Consider the following 20,489-nt stretch of genomic DNA (forward strand, 5'->3'; position numbering starts at 1 on the left):
CTTACAACACGAACGTACTTTTTCTTTATCAATAAATCATTTGTTTATTACAGGTTTGTTTATTTACACATGCAATCACCAAATAAATAGAGCTTTGTTAGTTCTTTTTGTATTGTGTTGTACGCTTCTTATAAGGCAAATCCTTTGTTTTCTTTTTCTTTTCAAGTAGCACATCGTTTGGAGTGGTTACAATAATTGGAGCGTGTCTTCCTTCTTCATTGATCTTCACGTTCTTGAATTCGCTCATTACCACATTCTCATTGTTGTAAATCTTTTTCATTGTGTAATCGAATAAACTGTTTTGAGTAATTCTCTTGAAGTTCCATGTAATCAGGAATGGGCCTGTTGAGGTGACAATCCACAACTCTCCATCACAACCAGTGTTGAATTTGGCTGGTTTGAATGAGACCTTACCACCAACAGTTTTAACGTCTTCAGGGAGAAGCTGAATAATTCTTGGGATTGGTTTCTTTTTACCCATTCTCTCTGTAAAACCAGTACTGTCGCTATCAGGCATGGTTGTCTTGATGACCATGAGATAATTTTTACAAGTTGCAACAACCCACTCTCCATTAGCTGTAACGTCAATGCCAATAATTGGATCTCCAAAACCAGGAAGCAATGTTTTAGCAGTCTTTGGATGAGTACCCTTCTTTCCGGTCTTGTCAAGATTTGGAATTCCACTGTATAATCGAATCTCTCCCTTACTGCTTCCAACAACAAGACGACCATCTCTGGTAGTTGCAAAACATGAGAATTGAGGATTAGACTTGGAAGTAATTGCGTTAATATTTCCAACAACCTTATCCGATCCAAAGATACGAGGATCCATAGCAAACATGGTATTCTGATTCAATGCACCAAACACTGCAGTTGGTAATTGATCTCCAAACTTTTCAGTTGGTCTAATTTCGTCAATTGGTACCAAGTCTTGATAGCTATTCCACGTTTCAACAACCTCACCACGTGTGAGATCCATTCTGTACACTTTTCCGCAATGCTCTTCTTGATCTTTGTGAAGGAATAAAAGATCACGATCTTGATTGTGAAGCATAGCCTTATACGGAATGAAAAGTTCTCCCTCTGGAGTACTAACGTTTTTGATTTGAGTGTCAAATATTGGTTGGTCTGTGTCGTCGTCTCTCTTAAACACACCGATATCTGTTCCTCTTACAACAAAAGTCCTCTCGCGTTGAGGATTATCAATCATTAAAGTGTTGGAATATTTTGGTGTGGGTCCCTTCTTGACTTGTGCTGGAAGGTCATCTTCATCGCTATCTTCTTCTTCTTCGTATTGTTCACTTTCTCCTTCAGAGTCGCTAATAAAGTCCACATAATCTTCATCTTCATAATCGAGATCTTTGAGGTATTTTGATTGTTCATCGATGGCTTGATCAATAGTAGAAGCTTTTACCAGCATTTCTTGATCGTCAATAGCCAACTTGTCAAATTGACTGCAAGTATTGGATTCGTAAATACATCTATTCATACATGTCTTGAATTCAGCTTCTTCGTCCTTGTCATAGAAAATCAAACTCCAAGAAGAGAAGGGATTCAAGAAATTCCAAGTGATAGAATGGAATTCATTGTAACATTGTAAGTTCATTTCGCTTGAAATGTTTTGACTTATTAATTGCTCATCGCCATGAGAAATATCTAAAATATACTCAAAGTTGGAGTTGCCTTCTTCATCTTCTACCATATAAACGGTAGCAATAACGGCTAGTTGCTTGCATTCATAAATATGAGTTGATTCGTTCAATAAATACAGATCACACTTGGCAGAACACAATTCAGAGAGTAAGCAGTTATTCTTTTCTTCATATTCTTTTTTTCTTGACTGAGTGTCTCCTTTCTTAAATGATGGGTAAATTTTAGTATTTTGTACAGGTGTTGATGAGGAGGCTGCAGTTGGCTTTTGTGGAGAAGAGCCACTGCTGGAGACTCCTCCCACGCTTGGTCTAGACAAAGGGGCAGTGCTTGTTTTGATCATTTCAAGAGTTTCAACTTTGAATGGTAATGTGGTCTCTCCAGTAAGTGCTTTTAGCTCTTCTTCGTCGTCTTCAGTTCCTTCAAAATCTCTTTCGTACGAGTTTTCAAACACACATTCATAAACAAGTCTTGATAAACATTTTGATAATGTTTGAGCCTCTTTATCTTCGGAAAATCTGAAGACCCAAATCTTGTTCTTGTCCGTAACATCGGTCCAAGAGAAAGCAATTACAGGCTCCTCTTCATCATCATCGTGTTCTTCCACAACATATGAAAACATCATACTCTCCTCCAGCAAAAACGATCTAACGTCTTTTTCCAACTCTTCATTCTTGATCACCATCATGGTATCATAACCTTTTCTATCATTCTTATCGATAGAGAGCTCCGCATGCATCAAGACCACTTTTGGCTTTTGTTGGCTTCCCGATGATGGTTTTTTATAAAATTCAATCAATGATCCATGAACACGTATCGAGTCGTTATAACCCGATGAGGATGAAGACTTCTTTCCCCCACCAAACCAGCTTGCAACGTATGAGAACATTTTTTTTTCAATTAAAAAAATTTGAAACACGAGAAAGTGGTTTGACTTATGTTGAGCGTGATGAAGAATTCCCGTTTCAGGAATTTTTCATTCCTTGTGATTGCAAAACGTTGTGTCCATCGAAAACAAGACAAAAGCAAAAGGAATTGCAAACATGACGCTCTTACACCATTTCAACATTTCTGTCCATTCAGTGCCTTTGAATCCATTGTCCAACACAGATCCAATCAATAATTATTGTGGTGAGGCTAGATCATGGTTGGAACGTGCTTGTTGATTCAATATACCCTTGCGATTAAAATGTTAAAACATCAATTTGCGAGGGTGGCCTTTCCAACGGAGCTCTAATTCGTCGATTTGCCTCGTGGATTTTGATTGGAGCATTTCCGGACTTGGGTGAATAATTCATCTTAAAACTTGAATAATGAAGACAAGGAAGGCATTGTCGCTCCAAAAAAAACAAACAAATGCTCAACACTACCCACCGTTGCTCTTTCACAAGCGTTGCGTGCTTGGCCCTCTCACTCACGCTTCTCTTGTTGATGATGCATTCTTCCTCTCCAACAATAGTGAATGATCAGCAATTTGGAGAAATGATTTCTGTTCAAGACCGTAGCAGATTTTATTTCAATGTCTTCCAAGACGATGATTTGTTACTCATTTTCAATGAAACACATGCTGCATCTGATGAATTTGCTCCTTTTAAATTTACTGCTTTTGAATTGAATACTGAAAAGTATGATGCTTATCCATCTCCTCAAAATTCACAATATCCCTCTCAGCAATTATTGGCCGTGTTTCAAATTTTCCTTCAAAGTTTTGATCCAGCCAACGAAAATACAATCCAGAGTGAGCAAATCAATGCTCATCCAGTGAATATTGAATTGAAGTGTTTATACCGAATCCAAGAAGGTCTTGTCAATATTTACAGAGATTCTATTCAAATGGCTTATTTCAATGGCTCTCAATTTGTTGATACTTTCACACATGACACTGATCGACTCGAATTTACAAATTTACAAATTGGCAATGTGTTAACCTTTGGGTTATTTGCAACTTCATTTCAACCTCAATTTGGTGAGAATATTTTGGTTCAATATCAAAGCAAATTTAAATTTTCTCTTCCTCCATCCGAGTTGGCGCAATCATGGGAACTTGCATTGCCAAGTAATAACATCAATCCTTCTTATTTTGCATTACAATTAGAGACACCGACTCTGGACAAAGTTCCACAAGGTTATGTACTTGTTACAGCTGTGAAATATGTGCCTTCACAACCATCTCCTATTATTGATTTATGGGATTGGAGGTTTAATTATAACACTCAATTAGGATTTCAAGATGTTTTGACCAAGAAGATGGCAGCCATTGATCCTTCCACATTATCGTGTGCCTGTGGTCAGGAAGGTAAACCAATCTCTGTTTCTACCACTGCAATTACTTTAAGCAATACTACTATTTATTGTTTGATGGGAAATTTATGTCAAGTGATAGCCATTGTTGCCAAACCTTCATCTGTTAATGATATTTCGATTGCTTCCTCACAACAAGAAATGAAAGTTCAAGATGGGTCTCTTTCATATTTAAAGGGAATGAATTATTACAAGTTGAAAGTCGGTGCAAAATCGAATGTTGCAATTTCCATACAATCCAAGTCCTCTCCTAATGGAAAACTTTATATTCGAAAAGACGAGATTCCATCCCCCAACAGTGCAGATGATTTCCTTACTTTCAACAACAATTTCCAAAAGTCACTTGTCATTTCTAATGATCAGAACAATGAGGTTGTGTATTACGTTGCTGTGGAGCATGTCGTAGAGTCCCCACAAGATCATTTTGACTACACCATTGGAGCTTATTCCATCACAGGAAATAGCAACAACTCTAATGGACAATTAAGCGATGCTCAAAGTATTGGAATTGCTTTTGGAATTACAGTGTGTTCCATGCTGGTAGTTTTTGCTTTGGTGATTGCACTTCTTGTTTATTGTTTGAGAAGACCAAGAAAGAGTCATTACATTAACATGTAGAACGTATGTTGTTGTGAAAGGTGTTCATGAATGAAAAACAATAAACACATGAATTTTCCTCTAAAGCTTCTATCGTATCGAACATTGAACTTTGAAAAATTTTCGTGCAGAAGAAGAAAAAATGGCTTCTCATGAAAGTTCTCTTTCCATTGATCGAGAGGTTCAATACTTTTTCATCGCCTCTTGTGAAGAGTATTTAGAAATTACACTCCGACGACATGAACCTCTTTCTAAATTTGCAAATAATCATCAACAGGATGAAACGATGAAAAGAATTGAGAGAAGATTTGTTGTGTTTGATTGGTTGGAGAGTTTCAAAGAAATGAAAAAGCAAACCTCTCCTTCGGAACTTCTCTCCTGTGAGGGCTTGTACGAATATTTGATGAACAAAATAACAAGTGATACCAAGAAGGAATCTGATGATTTTTCTGCTCTCGATTCGAGAAAGATGACGATTAATATTGTCATTCGTACGACTTGGAATTATGTGGATTACTATGATGAATTTATGGAATGGTTACGTACTTTGGAACAGTTGCAGAAAGAGTGTCAAGGTCTAGACCATCGTGTGATGATTCGAGTATTTAATGATCCCTCGCTCATGATTTGGAATTCGAGTAAGAGATATTTGTTTGAAATTCAAGACGAGTGGAATGAGTGTGAAATTGTTCCCTCGCAAATAGTGGATTTTGATACCGTGAAACATTTAAATGATGATGAATTAGTGAGAAAATATTGTTTCATGTTTAAGAGTTGTGACAAGTTGGTTTTCAAACCGTTAATATCGGCTGGTTCTTTCAACACTTTTGTGATTGGTAATTCAAGAGAGAGTACCGATGAAGGGTCATGCCAAAGTATTGAATATTTAACAAATAGAGCGGAAAAATTGAAAATCATTCGACAGGATCTCTCTGAATCAAATCAATGTAAATACAAAGACAGAAAGTTATATATCGTTCAGCCATTTTTGGATTGCATTGTAAATGATGGAGAGTATAGTTTTATTTATGTAAATGAAAAACTTTCACACATGTTACAAAAGAGACCAAAGGATGGAGACTTTAGGTGAGTTATATATTTATGTCTGTCTATTTAATCATTTATTTCTTAATAATTCTCAGGGTGCAAGGCGAATTTGGAGGATCCAATACCTATGCTGACTTGAGCCGATTTAATGAAACGATCATTGCGAATGGTCAACGCTTATTTGAAAAGATTAAAAAAGAGAAATCTCCAAATCATTTGATACTGTATTGCAGATTAGACGTTGTTATTGATTGGCAAACCAACAATATCAGAATTTGTGAATTGGAGTTGTTGGAACCTCACTTGTATTTTGAGACCATTGACCCAAATGATCCAGCAGTTGCCATTGACAAGGAGAATGAGCTTTATGATGCAATTGTGAATCAGAATACTACATTTAATCATTAATTCTTGTGTATGGATAATATTACAAGTCCTAGAAGTAGCCATTTCATTTACAAATCGTGCAACTAAAAAGATGTTTAGTATTCAAAACTGCCACCTTAAATAACTCTGAAAAATTGTCCCACAAAAATCAAAACACACACAAGAATAATAATTTCTCTCCACAACTTTTTAACAGTATCAACTGATATTACACCTCTCATACCTTTTTCGCTCGATTCAAATTCATCACGAGCATCCAATAAGAAAGGGTCAATATCTTGAACATTAAAAACATCTTCTTCGTACTCGAATATGTCTTGATCTTCTTGTAAAAACTCATCTCTCTCTTCGAATACATCCTTATTGTTATCTAGAAATTCATCATGCTCTTCGAAGGGATCCTTTAAATCTGGAGCAAGCTCACCGGATACCTCATTTTCCAACTTCATGTCTGCAGCATCAAAGACATCAACATCCCCAACAAGAAATGGATCTAATTCTCCTATTTCAAAGGGATCTTGAGAATGGACAGCTAAATCTTCGCTACTCGGAAGGAAAGGATCCCTCTCTGCGCTCTCCAGTACATCTGTTTCTTCGAACGGATCTTGGCAATCTTCCTCTTCGGAATCATAAGGCTCGATGGTGTCTTCAGTGTTGGGGAAGTTGTAAGAATGCCCAGTTATATCTGGTGTTGATTTATCGATAATGTATAAGTGAGAATTCAAATAATTGGCTGCTGATGTGATGAGCAGGCCCGATGGAGTTGCTGATGCAGTAGTCATGTTCAGTTTTTTTATGATTTTATTCCAGACGGAACTGGAAGAAATGATTCATGCAAAACTTTTACTCGAGACAAGCTTTGAATGCTTTGTTCCACTCTTTCACCTGAGCATAGCTATCGAATTTATAGCGCACATGGAATGAAACCTCATGCTCATCAATTTCAAGAGTATTTTCATCGGAATCTTTCGTTACAACCACATTGTACTCTCCAGTAATGTCATCTGTAATTTTAAATGGAATAAACCAATGCTTGGATGGAGTCAGTACAACTAAGCTGTCAGAAAATAAGAAAACTGAATGGGAATCAGCTTCCGTCGATAACACTCCCTCTTTAAGGAGGTTTCGCTTTTTGGATAATATTTCTGTCGTCTTAAGTTTGTTATAAAGCTCCAAAACCTTGAAAGTGGAGTAATTACTGTCTGTAATCTCGATTCGAATGGTTTGTAAATCTTCAATACATGCCAGCATTGACTTCACGGATTCATCATATGGTCGGTAGCGTACAAGGTCTTGCACAGTTTTAGAGAGTGAAAATATCATTTCAACAGGAATCATTAAATAGAAAAACTAAAAAATATGACGTGGTAAACACACGCCATATGGGTACAGAAACATTACTTACCAAATCATTTGATTTAGAGCTAACCAGAGATTGGAATTTAGGGGTTTGTCGGAATGCTGTTAAACTGGTTTCCAGAGCCAAGGGTAGAGATCTAATGTACGTAATATACACTTCCTTCATTGTTTCAATATTGGAACTCTCCCAAATATCACACGAGTTGTCACACGAGTCCATGGCTGTTTTTAAGTCACTAACCATGTTGGCAACCGCACTACGAACAGTTCCCAAGCCTGAGAACACGTTGCTGTATTCATCACTACTAAGCAAGCCTTGATCAAATATATCATTAGCATAAGTTGCAAAACATTTTTGTATGTGTCCTTGGATTTCTTCGTAATGACTCACTAACTCTGAAATTATCTTTTTAGCAATCAAGTCAGTTTCGTCAAGTGGTCTGTCACCTGAAATATCGTTTGGCTCTTTGGTATGGCTTGGAGATTGAATATCCTCATCATTCCCGTGCTCAGAACCATCATCACATTCATCCTCGCTCAAGTCGTCATCTGACAAATTCAAAGATATATTATGGTCAGCTTCCCAAACGTTGTTACCGTTAACATTATCTGAAATTACTGTTTGAGGTTTGTCTTCTTGCTGGGGAATAGAGGTGTGATCCAGGTTGCTTTCCTTGGTTTCATCATTCTCAACCTCATGGACATCATGTAATTCCTCTGTCTCTTCCTCATCCAACGATTCGTACTCTACCTCATTATCTTCCTCAATATTATGTACAGGTTGATTGAGCTCTTGCTGCTCTGGTTGTTCACAATTTGGCATTTCAAGATCTTTGACAGTTTGTTCTGCCTCATTGTTTTGAATGGAGCTTTTGGCAGTGAGTTCGGAGCTCGAAACCATTAGCTCCGAGGATCCAAGTTGGTTCTTCTTTTCCTCGACACGCTCTTTTTGTTCGGTAGTGTTTGTTGTGTCCAATTTCTTCTTGCTTGCAAGTTTTTTCATTACTGGATACTGAATGTCCACTTTTTTCTTGGCCAGCACTTTTAACTTCTCTTGTCTTAATTTCTCCATTCTTGCTTTGTGCAGCTCTTCTCCTGACACAGGTGGCTTCTTCTCCTTCATCTGAGCCAATTGCTTTCTTCTCTCCTCAGTTTCTTTTTTCTTTCTCTCGGTTTCCATCTCCTTCTTTTTTCTCTCCTCTTCCTTCAATCTTTCTTGCTCTTTTTGTTTTTCTATTTTAATGCGTTCTGATTTTTTCAAATTATCTTCCAAAATCACCTTAGCTACCTTTTGATTGTATTCAAATCGTTTCTTAAATACCAGTTTGTCTTCCTCGATTGTCTTCTTTGGTTTTGGAGGTGGTACATACTTTCCCTCAGGTACATACGCTGGTTTTTTTGAAGCTGTGAAAGATTTTGAAATGCTTTTCTTTGTTTCGTGGATTTCTTGAAGTTTCTTCAAATAGCCGTCGCATGATCCATACATCTCAGTTTTGTACTTCTCCTTTAAACGATTTCTAAACTCAATTTCTTCCTTGTTCTTATTTTGTAAATCAACTCTCCATTGCGGAAGTACCGAGAGTTTATCTAGCGATTTTAGTTGCCGAGGAGTTGGTTGATAGGGCTCTGATTTCTTTGAAAGAGCTTTCGTATTTGAACCTTGAAAGAACTCGTTTTTAACCTGTACGGGTTGTAGCTTGACAGAGCCAGGTGTTTCCTTACTATCTCGCCCTTGGTTTGGGATGGTTGTATGTTGTGATGAATTTAATTCTTGATGTTGAAAATTCGTAATGTCTTCCAAACCATCGCTTATTTGATTGACGTCAATGTTTTCAAGTGGAGCATCCATATTCGGAGCGTCTCTTTCCATCGTTTGACCCATCATGATGATCTGGGTTGGACAATTCACGTTGGTGAGATTGTTTTTTTCTTCTGAGGTTGTATTTTGCGTCATTTTTTTAGTGTCTTGTGCTGTTTGTAAATCATGGCGCGAAAGAAGTCGAGCTCAACTCAAACTTGGTTAATGAAGAACATTTGGTTAGATTTACTTACTGATCAAGACTATGAATGCAACATTTGAAAGTTTACTTGTTCTGCCATTCAGAAAGATAAATATGGAATACAAACAAAATAAAATTAAAATAAATTAAAAAATAATTATCCAACATTCATCACAAAAAATATCCCAACATGGCCACCAAAAAATCAGGAAGCATCCAACAATTGTTGCAGGCCGAACAAGAAGCCACTGAAATTGTGAAAGAAGCAAAGAAGCGTAAGTATAGGACTCATCCGATGAGTGTAAAGTTATAAATATTCGTCTTCATCACGTTCACGGTCTGTTTTGATGGATTTTTTTGTTGAAACATCACACACAACAATGCGTTTTCGATGAACACGCCCCAACATTCTGACGTACAATCATCTTCTACTTTATTCCATCATCTTTGATTCGTTCACAACAACATCAACAATAGAGAGATTACTTAAATTGAAGGAAGCTAAGGATGAAGCAGAGAAGGAACTCCAAAAATTCAGACAAGATAAAGAAAAGTACTTCCAAAAGTTCGTGAAGGAACAAATTGAAGTAGGTGGATCCAACACTGCTCTCCAACAAAAAAAGAATCAAATTATTAACAACATCCAACAAAACACACAAATGAAAAAGTCAGCAGTTGTGGGATTCCTTGTTGATAATGTGATTGGAAATATTAATGTAGATTTAGAAAAGGAACAAAAGGCCTTCATTGAGAAGAGATCAAAGTAAATTTTGCACGAACAATAAATTATTAGAGCTCACTAAATATCCTAAGATTGTGCTTGCCAAGATATAAAAAATGTTGCGCTCATTACGAACGTGTTTATTATGGCCACAAAAGTCCAACACTCTTTCATCTTCCACTTGGCTGCTGTTGGCTCGGAATGGGAGCAATCACATCAATGGTTTGAAAAAATCTTCCTTTCATTCTTCACTCCTCAATTCTTCAGAACAACAATCATCACAGCACTCGGATCCTAACTATGATTCAAAAAAACAATTTTATGAACAATCTCGATCTGTTCTCTCCGTCTTTCTTGAATACAAACAATTCCTCATTGGCTCCACCTTTCACTTCTTTGGTGATTTTATCAAATACAGAGAAATGAGAAAAGAAATTTCATATCGACCTTTCCGAGTAGCTTCTAGAAAGGAACTTTTATTTATGAACGGATTTAGATTTGATTGTGTGAAATTATTAATTCCAACTGGACTTATTTTGCTCTTGTATCCCAAGTTATTGTTGGCTTATTTACCCTTGTGTTATTATTACCCAAGTATTAGACCCTCGTACTATCAAAGCGAAAAATTAAAAAAAGCTATTAGAGATAATTCACACCAAATGAGAAAGGAGCAACGCGATGTGATTATTCAAGAAGTGTTGAGACAGGTATCTTTACTTTCTTTTGGAAGTAATAACTCAAAGGCATTGCAGAATGGTGATGAATCCGAGAAAATTCTCAACGACCAAATATCACTCTTGCTATCAGTCATTCAAAAAATTAATGCTCTCAAATCTCATCCGTTGCCACTTAAGATTTTACCAAATTTGGATACACTATTGAAAGAACTAAAGCAATTAGATCAATCAGAATTGTTCACACAACATTTGACGATTGACAAATTGTCAGACAACATCATTGATAGCTTGTGTAGATATAGCTTTGTTGCTCGTTTGATTTTTAACGGAATTAGTGGAGTGTTCAAATTGACAAATAGTGGTTCTATCATCGGGAGTAGATCTGGAGGATTGGAATCAGGAATGCATTCTCTCAAGTACATGATGAACCATCTATTCATGGGAGCGTCTGCAACAAGCATTGAATTTATTCGAAGCATGTTGCCCCAGCGATACAAACGTAAATTGTTGAAATATTATGTACATCTTATTCGTGAAGATGACATGTTCATTCATCAAGTATTAGATACCATGAGCATTAAGGAATTAATTGAGGCAAGTTATGTACGAGGCTTTGTTCATGAGTGGAAATACAAATTCAGTGGTGAAGAAGGAAAGGGCAGTTCTTTGGATCAATCCTCATCGACTCATGATATCAAGGTCAATCACAGAGCCGTTCTAGTATCGTATTTAAAGTTGTGGTGTGCGTTTAGCTCACACGTTCAGAATGACAATTTACTGTTGCTTGTGACGGTTTTGTTATTCGTTCATTGAAGTCACAGATGTTGCCTTGGATATAGACACTTTCAGTCAGATAAAATCGTGTTTGGGGAGTTAATTTATTTCGAAAGACCATCTGCATTGTAGTTTGCATGAAACTTTTTTCGTTTGTTGTTTGTCAATTCCAAATCACCTCAGAGCTGATCGATAAGATAGACGAAAGTGAAATTACTTCATATAAAGAGCAATTAAAAGGGAATAGCACTTCGGTCATATTGCCAGGTATATGTACATTCAAATATGGATACTGTCAATTAATTTGTTTTTAGGTAAGAACCAGGAAGGATATATAATTTCCCTTGAGAAGATCAAAAGGACGAAATGAGAATGTCCAAACATGAAGAAAGAATGGACTGCAATCACTGACAACGAGTAAAAAACGAGATGAAGAAACCACAACAACTGATTTCGAGCAAGCTGATGCTCCTCGTTGCCATTCTCACAGCAATACATCTTGCTTTGAACGAATACCGAGTTGTGGCTACTGTTGTGGTCATGTTTAATATTTCAACTGTTGGAGGTAATGGAAGTCCTTCGTTTAGTTCAGATGGAATTTTAGCAACAAACAGTGGAATGAAACCTTTCAGCTGCCAGGTGTCACCCTCTGGGGATGTTATATTTGCAGATTTCCAAAATCATAGAATTAGAAAAATTGATTCACAAACAGGTTTGATTTCAACAATAGCTGGCACAGGTTCAACAGATTACAATGGTGACAATCAATCAGCCACCTCCACTAATCTCAATAGTCCGATTGGTGTATTTGTTTCATCAAGTGGGCAAATCTATATTGCAGAATTCGGAGGTCATCGAATTAGAAAGATTGATACCGATGGAATAATTACAACCATTGCAGGTAAGTTTTCACACACCCATTTCAAGAAACTTGGATTGTGAGCGCATTGTTCTTAACCAAAGGTACGGGTACTGCTGGATCGAATGGAGATTCTGGACCAGCCACTTTTGCTCAAATTAATTCTCCAATATGTGTGTATGCTCACACCAATGGAGATGTTTATATTTGTGACTCTTACAGTCATAAAGTTCGAAAGATTTCAACATCTGGAATCATTTCAACCATTGCAGGAACAGGAGATGCAGGACTATTTGGAGATGGAGGACCTGCCACAAGTGCACATTTATTTCATCCAAGTCAAGTTCATGTCACATCTAATGGAGAAGTATACATTATGGATCGATTGAATCATAGACTTCGTCGTATCAATACACTTGGAATCATTTCAACCATAGTAGGAACAACGATTGGATATAGTGGAGATCAAGACGTGGCTACCAATGCCCAATTCTCAAATCCAACAGGTTTTCACATTTCACCAATTGGAGAAATTTTCATTTCTGATTATTCGAATCAGAGAATTCGTAAAGTTTCCCTACAAGGAATAGTTTCGACAGTGGCTGGCAATGGATCTTCTGGATTTTCTGGAGATTTCTCAAATGCTCTTTCTGCAACCATGTATGATCCAAGTAGTGTGGTTGTGAACTCGACGAGTGGTGAAATTTATTTCACAGATTTCAACAACAATAGAATTCGAAAATTATCTCCTTACTGTGACCATACTGACTATCGTTTTGATCCCAATACATTTAATTGTACTCCAATATGTTATGGTCATGTATTAAGCAACGCTTGTGGAGGTCCACAACATGGTTCATGTGTAGCTCCCAATCAATGTCAATGTACGAGTAATTATACAGGATCCACATGCTCCATTCCGTATTGTTTTGGAATTGCCGCAACCAATACAACACATGTATGTAGTGGAGGAGGGAGAGGCATGTGTGTAAATCCAGATCAATGTCAATGTTCAGCCAATTATTTTGGAAGTCAATGTGAAGTAACGCGTTGTTTTGGACAATGGAGTAACGACACTCTGAAGGTTTGCTCTGGTCGAGGTAGTTGTGTCGATTTTAACAAGTGTCAATGCCAATCGAATTATTTCTCTTCCCAGTGTGAAGTCAGCAAGTGTTTCGGAGTCTTTTCAAACGAATCCATTGCGTGCTCTTCTCATGGCACTTGTTTGGATACGAATGTGTGTCAATGTTCACCCAATTATTATGGACCAATTTGCAATGTCACGACATGTAGTGGAATTTTTAGTAATACCTCTCTCGTGTGCAATTTCAATAATGGAACTTGCTCATCCTTTAATAACTGTACATGTCAAGCAGGGTATATGGGAAACACTTGTGAAATTCCTGTATGTTTTGGAATTCGAGGTGACCTTCCTTCTCAAGTGTGTAATGCTCATGGCTCTTGTATCCGAAAAGATACCTGTCAATGCTTTAACGATTGGAGAGGTGCGAATTGCTCCATTCCAGATTGTTTTCACATACCTTCTACCAATCCAAATGTTTGTTCTTCTCGAGGACAATGTATTTCCAACAACACATGTAGTTGTGATATATTGAAATACGATGGACCGGAATGTCAATTTTACAAATGTTTTGGAATTTCCTCGAATCGTTCTCAAGTCTGTAGTGGACATGGAGAATGCATGAATGTGAATCAGTGTCAATGTCATTCAGGGTTTGGAGGAGATCAATGTCAGTATCCTTCTTGTTATGGAATTCTTGCAAATTTCACATCATTGGTATGCAGTGGTGGAAGAGGTAAATGTTCTTCCCTCAATAATTGTACCTGTCATTTCGGGTATCATGGAGAGGAGTGTCAATTTACCACATGTTATGGATTGGAATCGAACAGCAGTGTTGTGTGTAATTTTCGAAATGGTACTTGTGTGGATTATGACAAGTGTCAATGCAGAGAAAAATATTTTGGAAGCGAATGTCAATATCCTTCATGTTATGGAATTTTGTCCAATGACTCTCGAGTGTGCACTGGAAAGAGAGGTCAATGTATTTCACCTGACACTTGTCAATGTAACACCAATTACTTTGGTCCGGATTGTGAATTCACGACATGTTATGGAATTCCCTCCAACAACAGCACTGTTTGTAACAACGGAGGTGGAATTTGCAGAGATTTCAACACATGTGAATGTCACCTGGGATGGGCAGGACCCAAATGTATGGAATCTTATTGTTTTGGAAAACTCTCAAATTCGACTTTGGAGGTTTGCAGTGGACACGGAAATTGTACTGCTCCCAATGAATGTGTTTGTAATGATAAGTTTTCAGGTCCTGACTGTTCCATTCATTCATGTTATGGAATTGCTGCAACCAATTCCTCTGTATGTCATCAACATGGTGTTTGTGTCGAGTTGGATCAATGTTCATGTAGGAATGATACCATGCATTTCGATTGCTCGTTGTTGTTTTTACGTTCTGATAGATTGTTACTGGTATTTTCGAAAGAACAAACTACTATTGGAGAAAACACGCAAAATGTCACTTCTCAGCTCTCAATTTTGGATTCAAGGTTTTTACAATATTATGCAGGAAGAAATGTTAAAATTACGTGGGAAATGACGAAGGAAAGTACACACGAATCTATTCACAAAGCGGAAAAGACAATTCAATTTTCAAACAGTGCTTTTGATACAAGCATCACGTTCCAGCTCCCTTCCCTAACAGAGATTGGAAATATCACGGCACATGTCGTCTTAATGGATGTGAAAACTCAACTCGTCATATCTGAAAGGATCTCTTCACGACTGAGTTTGAGAGTCACTGACGTTCCACCAGCACCTCCTCAAGACCCAAACAACTCCTTGATTATTGGAATTGCAGTTGGCGTGGGTGCACCTCTTTTTGCCGTTGGGCCGCTGCACTGATCGTCTCTTCCGTGATTGCTGTTGTCATGAAGAAGAAGACTGCAGCGCTTGCACTTGCAAAAAAGATTGATATGGCTCGACATGTTGATGTGGAGATTGAGCAAGGGTTTTGAAATTGTGAAATTCAATCGGTTATGAACAAAGTGTTAGTGGATGGACTTTAGTGTCAGATCCAACAGAGATCGTACGATTTCAAGCTCGACTCGAATTCGATCAGACATCAATTTATTTACACAAATACAGCCTGTTGCAACCATTGTCACTGGAATGAACATCTTATTCCCCTTTGTGTCCAAATTTTAATGGACGAACGGAGAAAAATTCCTTTAAAGTCTCGTCTGAAATTGCAGCTCTATTCTTTTGATGCTCTCCAACCAACTTTTGAAGTGTCTCAATCAAAATGGCCTTCACTTCTCCAGTTAACATCTTTCCGGTGCTGTACTTTTCTCTAATCTCTTCCAACTTTTGATCATCCTCTAAGAAGAATTCTAAATATCTGAATGAAACATCAATCTCAAGATCAGCTCCAAATTGCATTTGCTCTTCCTTGGTAGCACGCCCACCACTGAAAGCATGTTTTTTGATTTTCTCCTCAATTTGTTTTGGAGTGTCAGTAAGATAAATTGATGAAGTTTCAGAGGAAGCAGACATCTTTTTAGATGCTCCTTGCAATGCAGGAAAGAATTTGGAATGAATGACACTTGGAGTTTTCCATTTCAATTTTCTTGCCACGTCACGTGTGACACGGAAATAGGGATCTTGATCAATGGCGCATGGAATCAAACAAGCAACCCCATCTTTCCCAAATTCCTTCTCAGGAAATAGGTGAGGAAACGCTTGATAGAAGGATGGAGCTGCTTGAATAGCTGGGAATGACATCTTTCCAATATTGTCGCTGTCACACAAGCCGAAAACACCCTTCACTTGACTGCATGTCACTTCTTTTTGAATTTTGCAAACGACTGGATACAAGTGAGACATGTAGTCGAGGTTGGAGAAGATAAAAGTCTTGTCCATATCAAATCCACACGCAATAATATCCTTTCCATTTTCATAGGCCAATCGATGAGTTTCTTCCAATTCCAAGTCTTTCCACAAAAACTTTTCGTCGTCAGTCATTTGAATCACAAGTGGAACATTGAAAGCATCTTGAAGATATTTAGTGAACATGAATGGAATCAAGTGCCCCAAGTGCATACTCTCACTGGATGGACCTCTACCTGTGTAGAGATAGAAGGGTTTTCCTTGTTCGAAATGATCTAACACAATGTTTAAATCACGATGAGAAAAGAAAATACCTCTCTTGAGGAAGGGATGAGCAGGCTTACCAGTCAATCTTTCCACTCTTTTGATATCCTCTTCGGTGATCTCTTTGGAACCGAAGCGATCGATGAGCTTGTTGTAATCGACGCCTTTTTCATTTTCAGCCTCAACCTCCCAAGGGGTGACATTGTCTTCTTGGAGGATGGCTTGATCAATGTTAGTAGCGGTGGTATGTTGAGCACTCATTTTGGATCTTTTTCGATAGAGAATTTGTTGACCTCGTCTTGTGGATACGTTAATAATGCAATGTGTGAATTTTTTTAGCATGGTGAATAGGGAAGTGACACTCCAAGGGTGTAAATTTAAAGGATGCAGACAAATTCGAATTGTATGACACGATTCACCGTGATGGACAAGAATAACCGAGTTCATCACTGTTATTCGAAATTTGTGACATGGACCTATTCTGGAAACATGAATTCGTGAACGTTCATTATACAATGGCTTGATTGTATAGAGTGTTTTGATCGATCACGATACGTTTCAACAGTGAGTTAATAATAATTCATATTCTATTCGAACGTGCGGCCATCCAATAATGATCAGCGTTCTGTACTTGTGAAGATTTCTAGCTTGAAAATGACACCAAATTATCCAGAGTCTTTTGACAACTAAAAAAATTGAAACCAAATCTTCATTGTAAACAATAGCTCTAGACAATAGAATGCAATCTCAAGCCAATATCAGCCACGATCAAATCCGTAGAAAGGTCTATTCCATTAACAGAAATGTTGATGTCAACCATGCCGTTCCACTGACGTACGATAATTATATTCGTGCTCCAGAATTGATTCAATTCCAATATCCAGAATTTAAAGGCGGCCTCAACCATCACGATGAGCATCTATTCATTGTCATTCATCAAGGTTTTGAAATATGGTTTAAGCAAATTCTCTTTGAAATCGACTCTGCTGTTTCGATCATGAAAGATCCAACTCTTTTCGTTGAACAATTGGCCATTGAAAGTGTTCATGAGAAAATAACAAGGGCTGGTCTCATCATGAAGACGATCATACCATTTTTTGATGTTATGGAGACCATGCATCCATTAAGCTTTCTTGAGTTTAGGGATTTTCTTGGTACGTAAACTTTGTTGCATGTATTACTACTTAACCAATCTCTAATGATTCAAAAGGTCCTGGATCTGGTATGCAATCCATTCAAATGAGAGAGATTGAAACTACACTTGGTGTTCGTCATGAAGATCGTGTTCATATTCCAAAAGAAATGAAAATGGCTTCTCAGTGCCCTCTCGGTTATGGAGCAAGCAATCATGACGATGAAAGTGTCATTGATGAAAACATGACTGCTCAAATGAAAAAGCTCTCTGAAAGATATCATTCAGAATCCACCACTGTTAAGAGTCTAATTCATTCATGGCTGGAAAAATGTATCCATCCAATGGTTCCAGAGAATTTTGAAGAAAAGTTCCTACAATCAGTATGTCAATGTTTCAAATTCCAAAGATTGCGTTGGCGTGACACAAAAGAATGGCATGACTATGATGAAAAGGCCATGGAATTAGAAAAGGAAAAGGTCAAAAATTGGATCAATGGAAACACTGCAACAACTTCTCATCATGTCTTAGACAAGTGTCCAATGATGGCAATGACTCAGAATCAAGTTCAAAATCGTCATGACATTGCTGTTACTAATGAGAATGGTTCTGCTGATTCTTCAAAGAAAAGAAGACTCGCCATTTTGTTTATCATGTGCTACAGACACATTCCAGGAATTTCACATTTATCCAAGCTCATTGATAGTCTTCTTTCTTTTGAGGAGCAATTGTTGCTATGGAGAAATAGACACGTCAAACTAGTCGAGAACTATATGGGTACCAAGATTGGAACAGGAGGACTCGGATTGAAGTATCTCAACGATACATTGGGTATGAGAATTTTTGATGAGCTTTGGCAAGCAAGATCTTATTACGTTGCTACTTCTTGGCTTCCGGAATTAAAGGAAGGATCCAACCAAACCTTTCAATTTTGTTGATGCTCCGAGGCAAGAAGAAAATTTCCAAATCGTTACAACCTCCACATGTTATTTTGTAAATAAAGAATACTACAGTATTATATTTTCATCTCCAAATCAACATCAAAAGCACCCTGTGATGCTGTTCAACGAATCATTTTTCTTTACAATTAAAAATATGAAAAGCCTCTTTCAACTTCCGCTGGATACCTTGCTTGAGCGAGATCATGAGCATCATAAGAAGGAAGTGGAGCGGCTACAACAAGTATTTGAACAACAACAGCAAGAGAAGAGTCATGATGATGATCACTTCAATTTCAAAAATTCTCTCGCTTCTTACTGGTATTTGCGAGATTGTATGTACGAACAATCGTTAATGACCATCCAGTTGTTGAGAAGAATATTTTCCTTCATTCATATTCAATATATTCATGGTGCGGAGGACGATGAAAAGGATGATGGAGTCAATTCTGTTCACGTTGAAAGTCATTATTTAAATTTTGCTCTAGTTTCAAAATTATTTTGTGTGGCCCTTAAAATTGAAATTGTCTTAAAAAGCAGTCCTCAACGTTCCGTTTCACAAGAGGCAACGGAATTGGATGTGAAAAATTTATGGAGAGGTGCAATTGAAAAATCTATTTTAATTCAATCACAGAGTGAGGAGAGGAATGAGGACATTATGAAACTGTTGGCCTTGATATTGATTGAAGAAAATAATGTGTACATGACTTGTGTGAAATCAGAGTGGTTAAAGGGTCTTGCGTTTTGTAGAGCTGCAATTCAAGGCCAAAAGAAAACATGTGCTGGCTCTTTTTCTGTGAGCTCGCTTGTACAGCCTCACTGTAGTGTTATTCGTGCTCCCTTTTGTTATGACCCTCTCGTTTATTGTCATGATAATACAAAAGAATTCTTTTTGGTTGTTACAAGACACTACCCAAGTATTGTTTCCGTGAACACCGGATTTAAAGAGTTACTTTTTGATTTTGTTGTTAAGACAAAAAACATTCGAATATTGAGAAATATTAGACTATTGTTTTGTTGGAACTATTTTATTGAAAAGTGGAATTACAAACTTCCTTGCCAAGTGGATGACGAAATGGTCATTGAAATTATGCGAGCAACCACTCATGCCAAAAAAGTATGGACTAATTTGCCCGAAAAATTCAAAAGAAACGAGAGAGTATTGTTTCACACATTGACCAGGAGAGGCCATTACCATTATAATTATTCTGATTTAAATGTAGAGTGTTATTTCACAGCTCCGCTTGAAGCTCAGCTTCGTTCTTCACTCCTTGAAAACTTACTGACACATACAAATATTAATCGTTTTTTCTTCAAGCATCAACATCAACTTGTATTTGTAAAGCAAGCTTTGGACTATTTCAGGAAGAATAGACATTCCAATGATGATCACACCGATACAGCTATCAAAATGACTTTCTTTTCATACTTTTTGAAATTTTGGCAAGGACCTAAAAAGTTTGAATTGGCAAAAGAATTTATTAGGGGAATTCGAAAAGAATTGTTTTCACGAGAAATATTATTACAAACAATAATTCCCATATTTACACAGCAACCAGAAATTTCAAAGCGATCCCTGAACAAGTTTGCGTTTCACTGTATGCCACAACATCTACTCCATGACGAAACAGTATTAAGAGCTCTCATGGAACAAATTCCTCATTTTGGTTGCTTGTTGACGAAAAACTTTTGGTCAAAACACCACTCGGTATTGGAGGAACTTGTTCATATCCTCAACGTTTCTGGTGATCACGCTGATATAACCCTTTATTTTAGATACTCACTAATCTTAGTACAAAGTATGAACTATCGACAAAGAAGTCACAAGTAATCGTCTATAAATGTTCTCTTTGGGGTA

The 20,489-nt window shown here is 37.4% G+C and overlaps 11 protein-coding genes across 11 annotated transcripts; 7 read left to right on the forward strand and 4 right to left on the reverse strand.

Moving 5' to 3' along the window:
- Positions 1-97: 97 nt before the first annotated feature.
- Positions 98-2,539, reverse strand: C9374_003878 (uncharacterized protein; the record flags this gene model as incomplete). Its single annotated transcript, XM_044693454.1, has 1 exon — positions 98-2,539. The coding sequence occupies one exon, from the start codon at positions 2,537-2,539 to the stop codon at positions 98-100; it is 2,442 nt and encodes an 813-aa protein (XP_044556008.1).
- Positions 2,540-3,006: 467 nt separating this feature from the next.
- Positions 3,007-4,569, forward strand: C9374_003879 (uncharacterized protein; the record flags this gene model as incomplete). Its single annotated transcript, XM_044693455.1, has 1 exon — positions 3,007-4,569. The coding sequence occupies one exon, from the start codon at positions 3,007-3,009 to the stop codon at positions 4,567-4,569; it is 1,563 nt and encodes a 520-aa protein (XP_044556009.1).
- Positions 4,570-4,690: 121 nt separating this feature from the next.
- On the forward strand, positions 4,691-6,003 carry C9374_003880 (uncharacterized protein; the record flags this gene model as incomplete). Its single annotated transcript, XM_044693457.1, has 2 exons — positions 4,691-5,634; positions 5,691-6,003. The coding sequence occupies 2 exons, from the start codon at positions 4,691-4,693 to the stop codon at positions 6,001-6,003; spliced, it is 1,257 nt and encodes a 418-aa protein (XP_044556010.1).
- Positions 6,004-6,098: 95 nt separating this feature from the next.
- Positions 6,099-6,764, reverse strand: C9374_003881 (uncharacterized protein; the record flags this gene model as incomplete). Its single annotated transcript, XM_044693458.1, has 1 exon — positions 6,099-6,764. One exon carries the CDS (start codon positions 6,762-6,764, stop codon positions 6,099-6,101), a length of 666 nt encoding a protein of 221 aa, XP_044556011.1.
- Positions 6,765-6,825: 61 nt separating this feature from the next.
- On the reverse strand, positions 6,826-9,295 carry C9374_003882 (uncharacterized protein; the record flags this gene model as incomplete). The annotated part of the gene is made up of 2 exons (XM_044693459.1): positions 6,826-7,332; positions 7,388-9,295. 2 exons carry the CDS (start codon positions 9,293-9,295, stop codon positions 6,826-6,828), a joined length of 2,415 nt encoding a protein of 804 aa, XP_044556012.1.
- A 236-nt stretch (positions 9,296-9,531) lies between these two features.
- C9374_003883 (uncharacterized protein) lies at positions 9,532-10,108 on the forward strand (the record flags this gene model as incomplete). The annotated part of the gene is made up of 2 exons (XM_044693460.1): positions 9,532-9,616; positions 9,819-10,108. The coding sequence occupies 2 exons, from the start codon at positions 9,532-9,534 to the stop codon at positions 10,106-10,108; spliced, it is 375 nt and encodes a 124-aa protein (XP_044556013.1).
- Positions 10,109-10,178: 70 nt separating this feature from the next.
- Positions 10,179-11,552, forward strand: C9374_003884 (uncharacterized protein; the record flags this gene model as incomplete). Its single annotated transcript, XM_044693461.1, has 1 exon — positions 10,179-11,552. The coding sequence occupies one exon, from the start codon at positions 10,179-10,181 to the stop codon at positions 11,550-11,552; it is 1,374 nt and encodes a 457-aa protein (XP_044556014.1).
- A 390-nt stretch (positions 11,553-11,942) lies between these two features.
- Positions 11,943-15,313, forward strand: C9374_003885 (uncharacterized protein; the record flags this gene model as incomplete). The annotated part of the gene is made up of 2 exons (XM_044693462.1): positions 11,943-12,414; positions 12,477-15,313. The coding sequence occupies 2 exons, from the start codon at positions 11,943-11,945 to the stop codon at positions 15,311-15,313; spliced, it is 3,309 nt and encodes a 1,102-aa protein (XP_044556015.1).
- Positions 15,314-15,589: 276 nt separating this feature from the next.
- Positions 15,590-16,903, reverse strand: C9374_003886 (uncharacterized protein; the record flags this gene model as incomplete). The annotated part of the gene is made up of 1 exon (XM_044693463.1): positions 15,590-16,903. One exon carries the CDS (start codon positions 16,901-16,903, stop codon positions 15,590-15,592), a length of 1,314 nt encoding a protein of 437 aa, XP_044556016.1.
- Positions 16,904-17,300: 397 nt separating this feature from the next.
- Positions 17,301-18,631, forward strand: C9374_003887 (uncharacterized protein; the record flags this gene model as incomplete). Its single annotated transcript, XM_044693464.1, has 2 exons — positions 17,301-17,715; positions 17,772-18,631. The coding sequence occupies 2 exons, from the start codon at positions 17,301-17,303 to the stop codon at positions 18,629-18,631; spliced, it is 1,275 nt and encodes a 424-aa protein (XP_044556017.1).
- Positions 18,632-18,788: 157 nt separating this feature from the next.
- Positions 18,789-20,462, forward strand: C9374_003888 (uncharacterized protein; the record flags this gene model as incomplete). Its single annotated transcript, XM_044693465.1, has 1 exon — positions 18,789-20,462. One exon carries the CDS (start codon positions 18,789-18,791, stop codon positions 20,460-20,462), a length of 1,674 nt encoding a protein of 557 aa, XP_044556018.1.
- Positions 20,463-20,489: the final 27 nt, after the last annotated feature.

Source organism: Naegleria lovaniensis (assembly GCF_003324165.1).
Source record: "Naegleria lovaniensis strain ATCC 30569 chromosome Unknown tig001, whole genome shotgun sequence".
NCBI lineage: Eukaryota > Heterolobosea > Eutetramitea > Acrasida > Naegleriidae > Naegleria > Naegleria lovaniensis.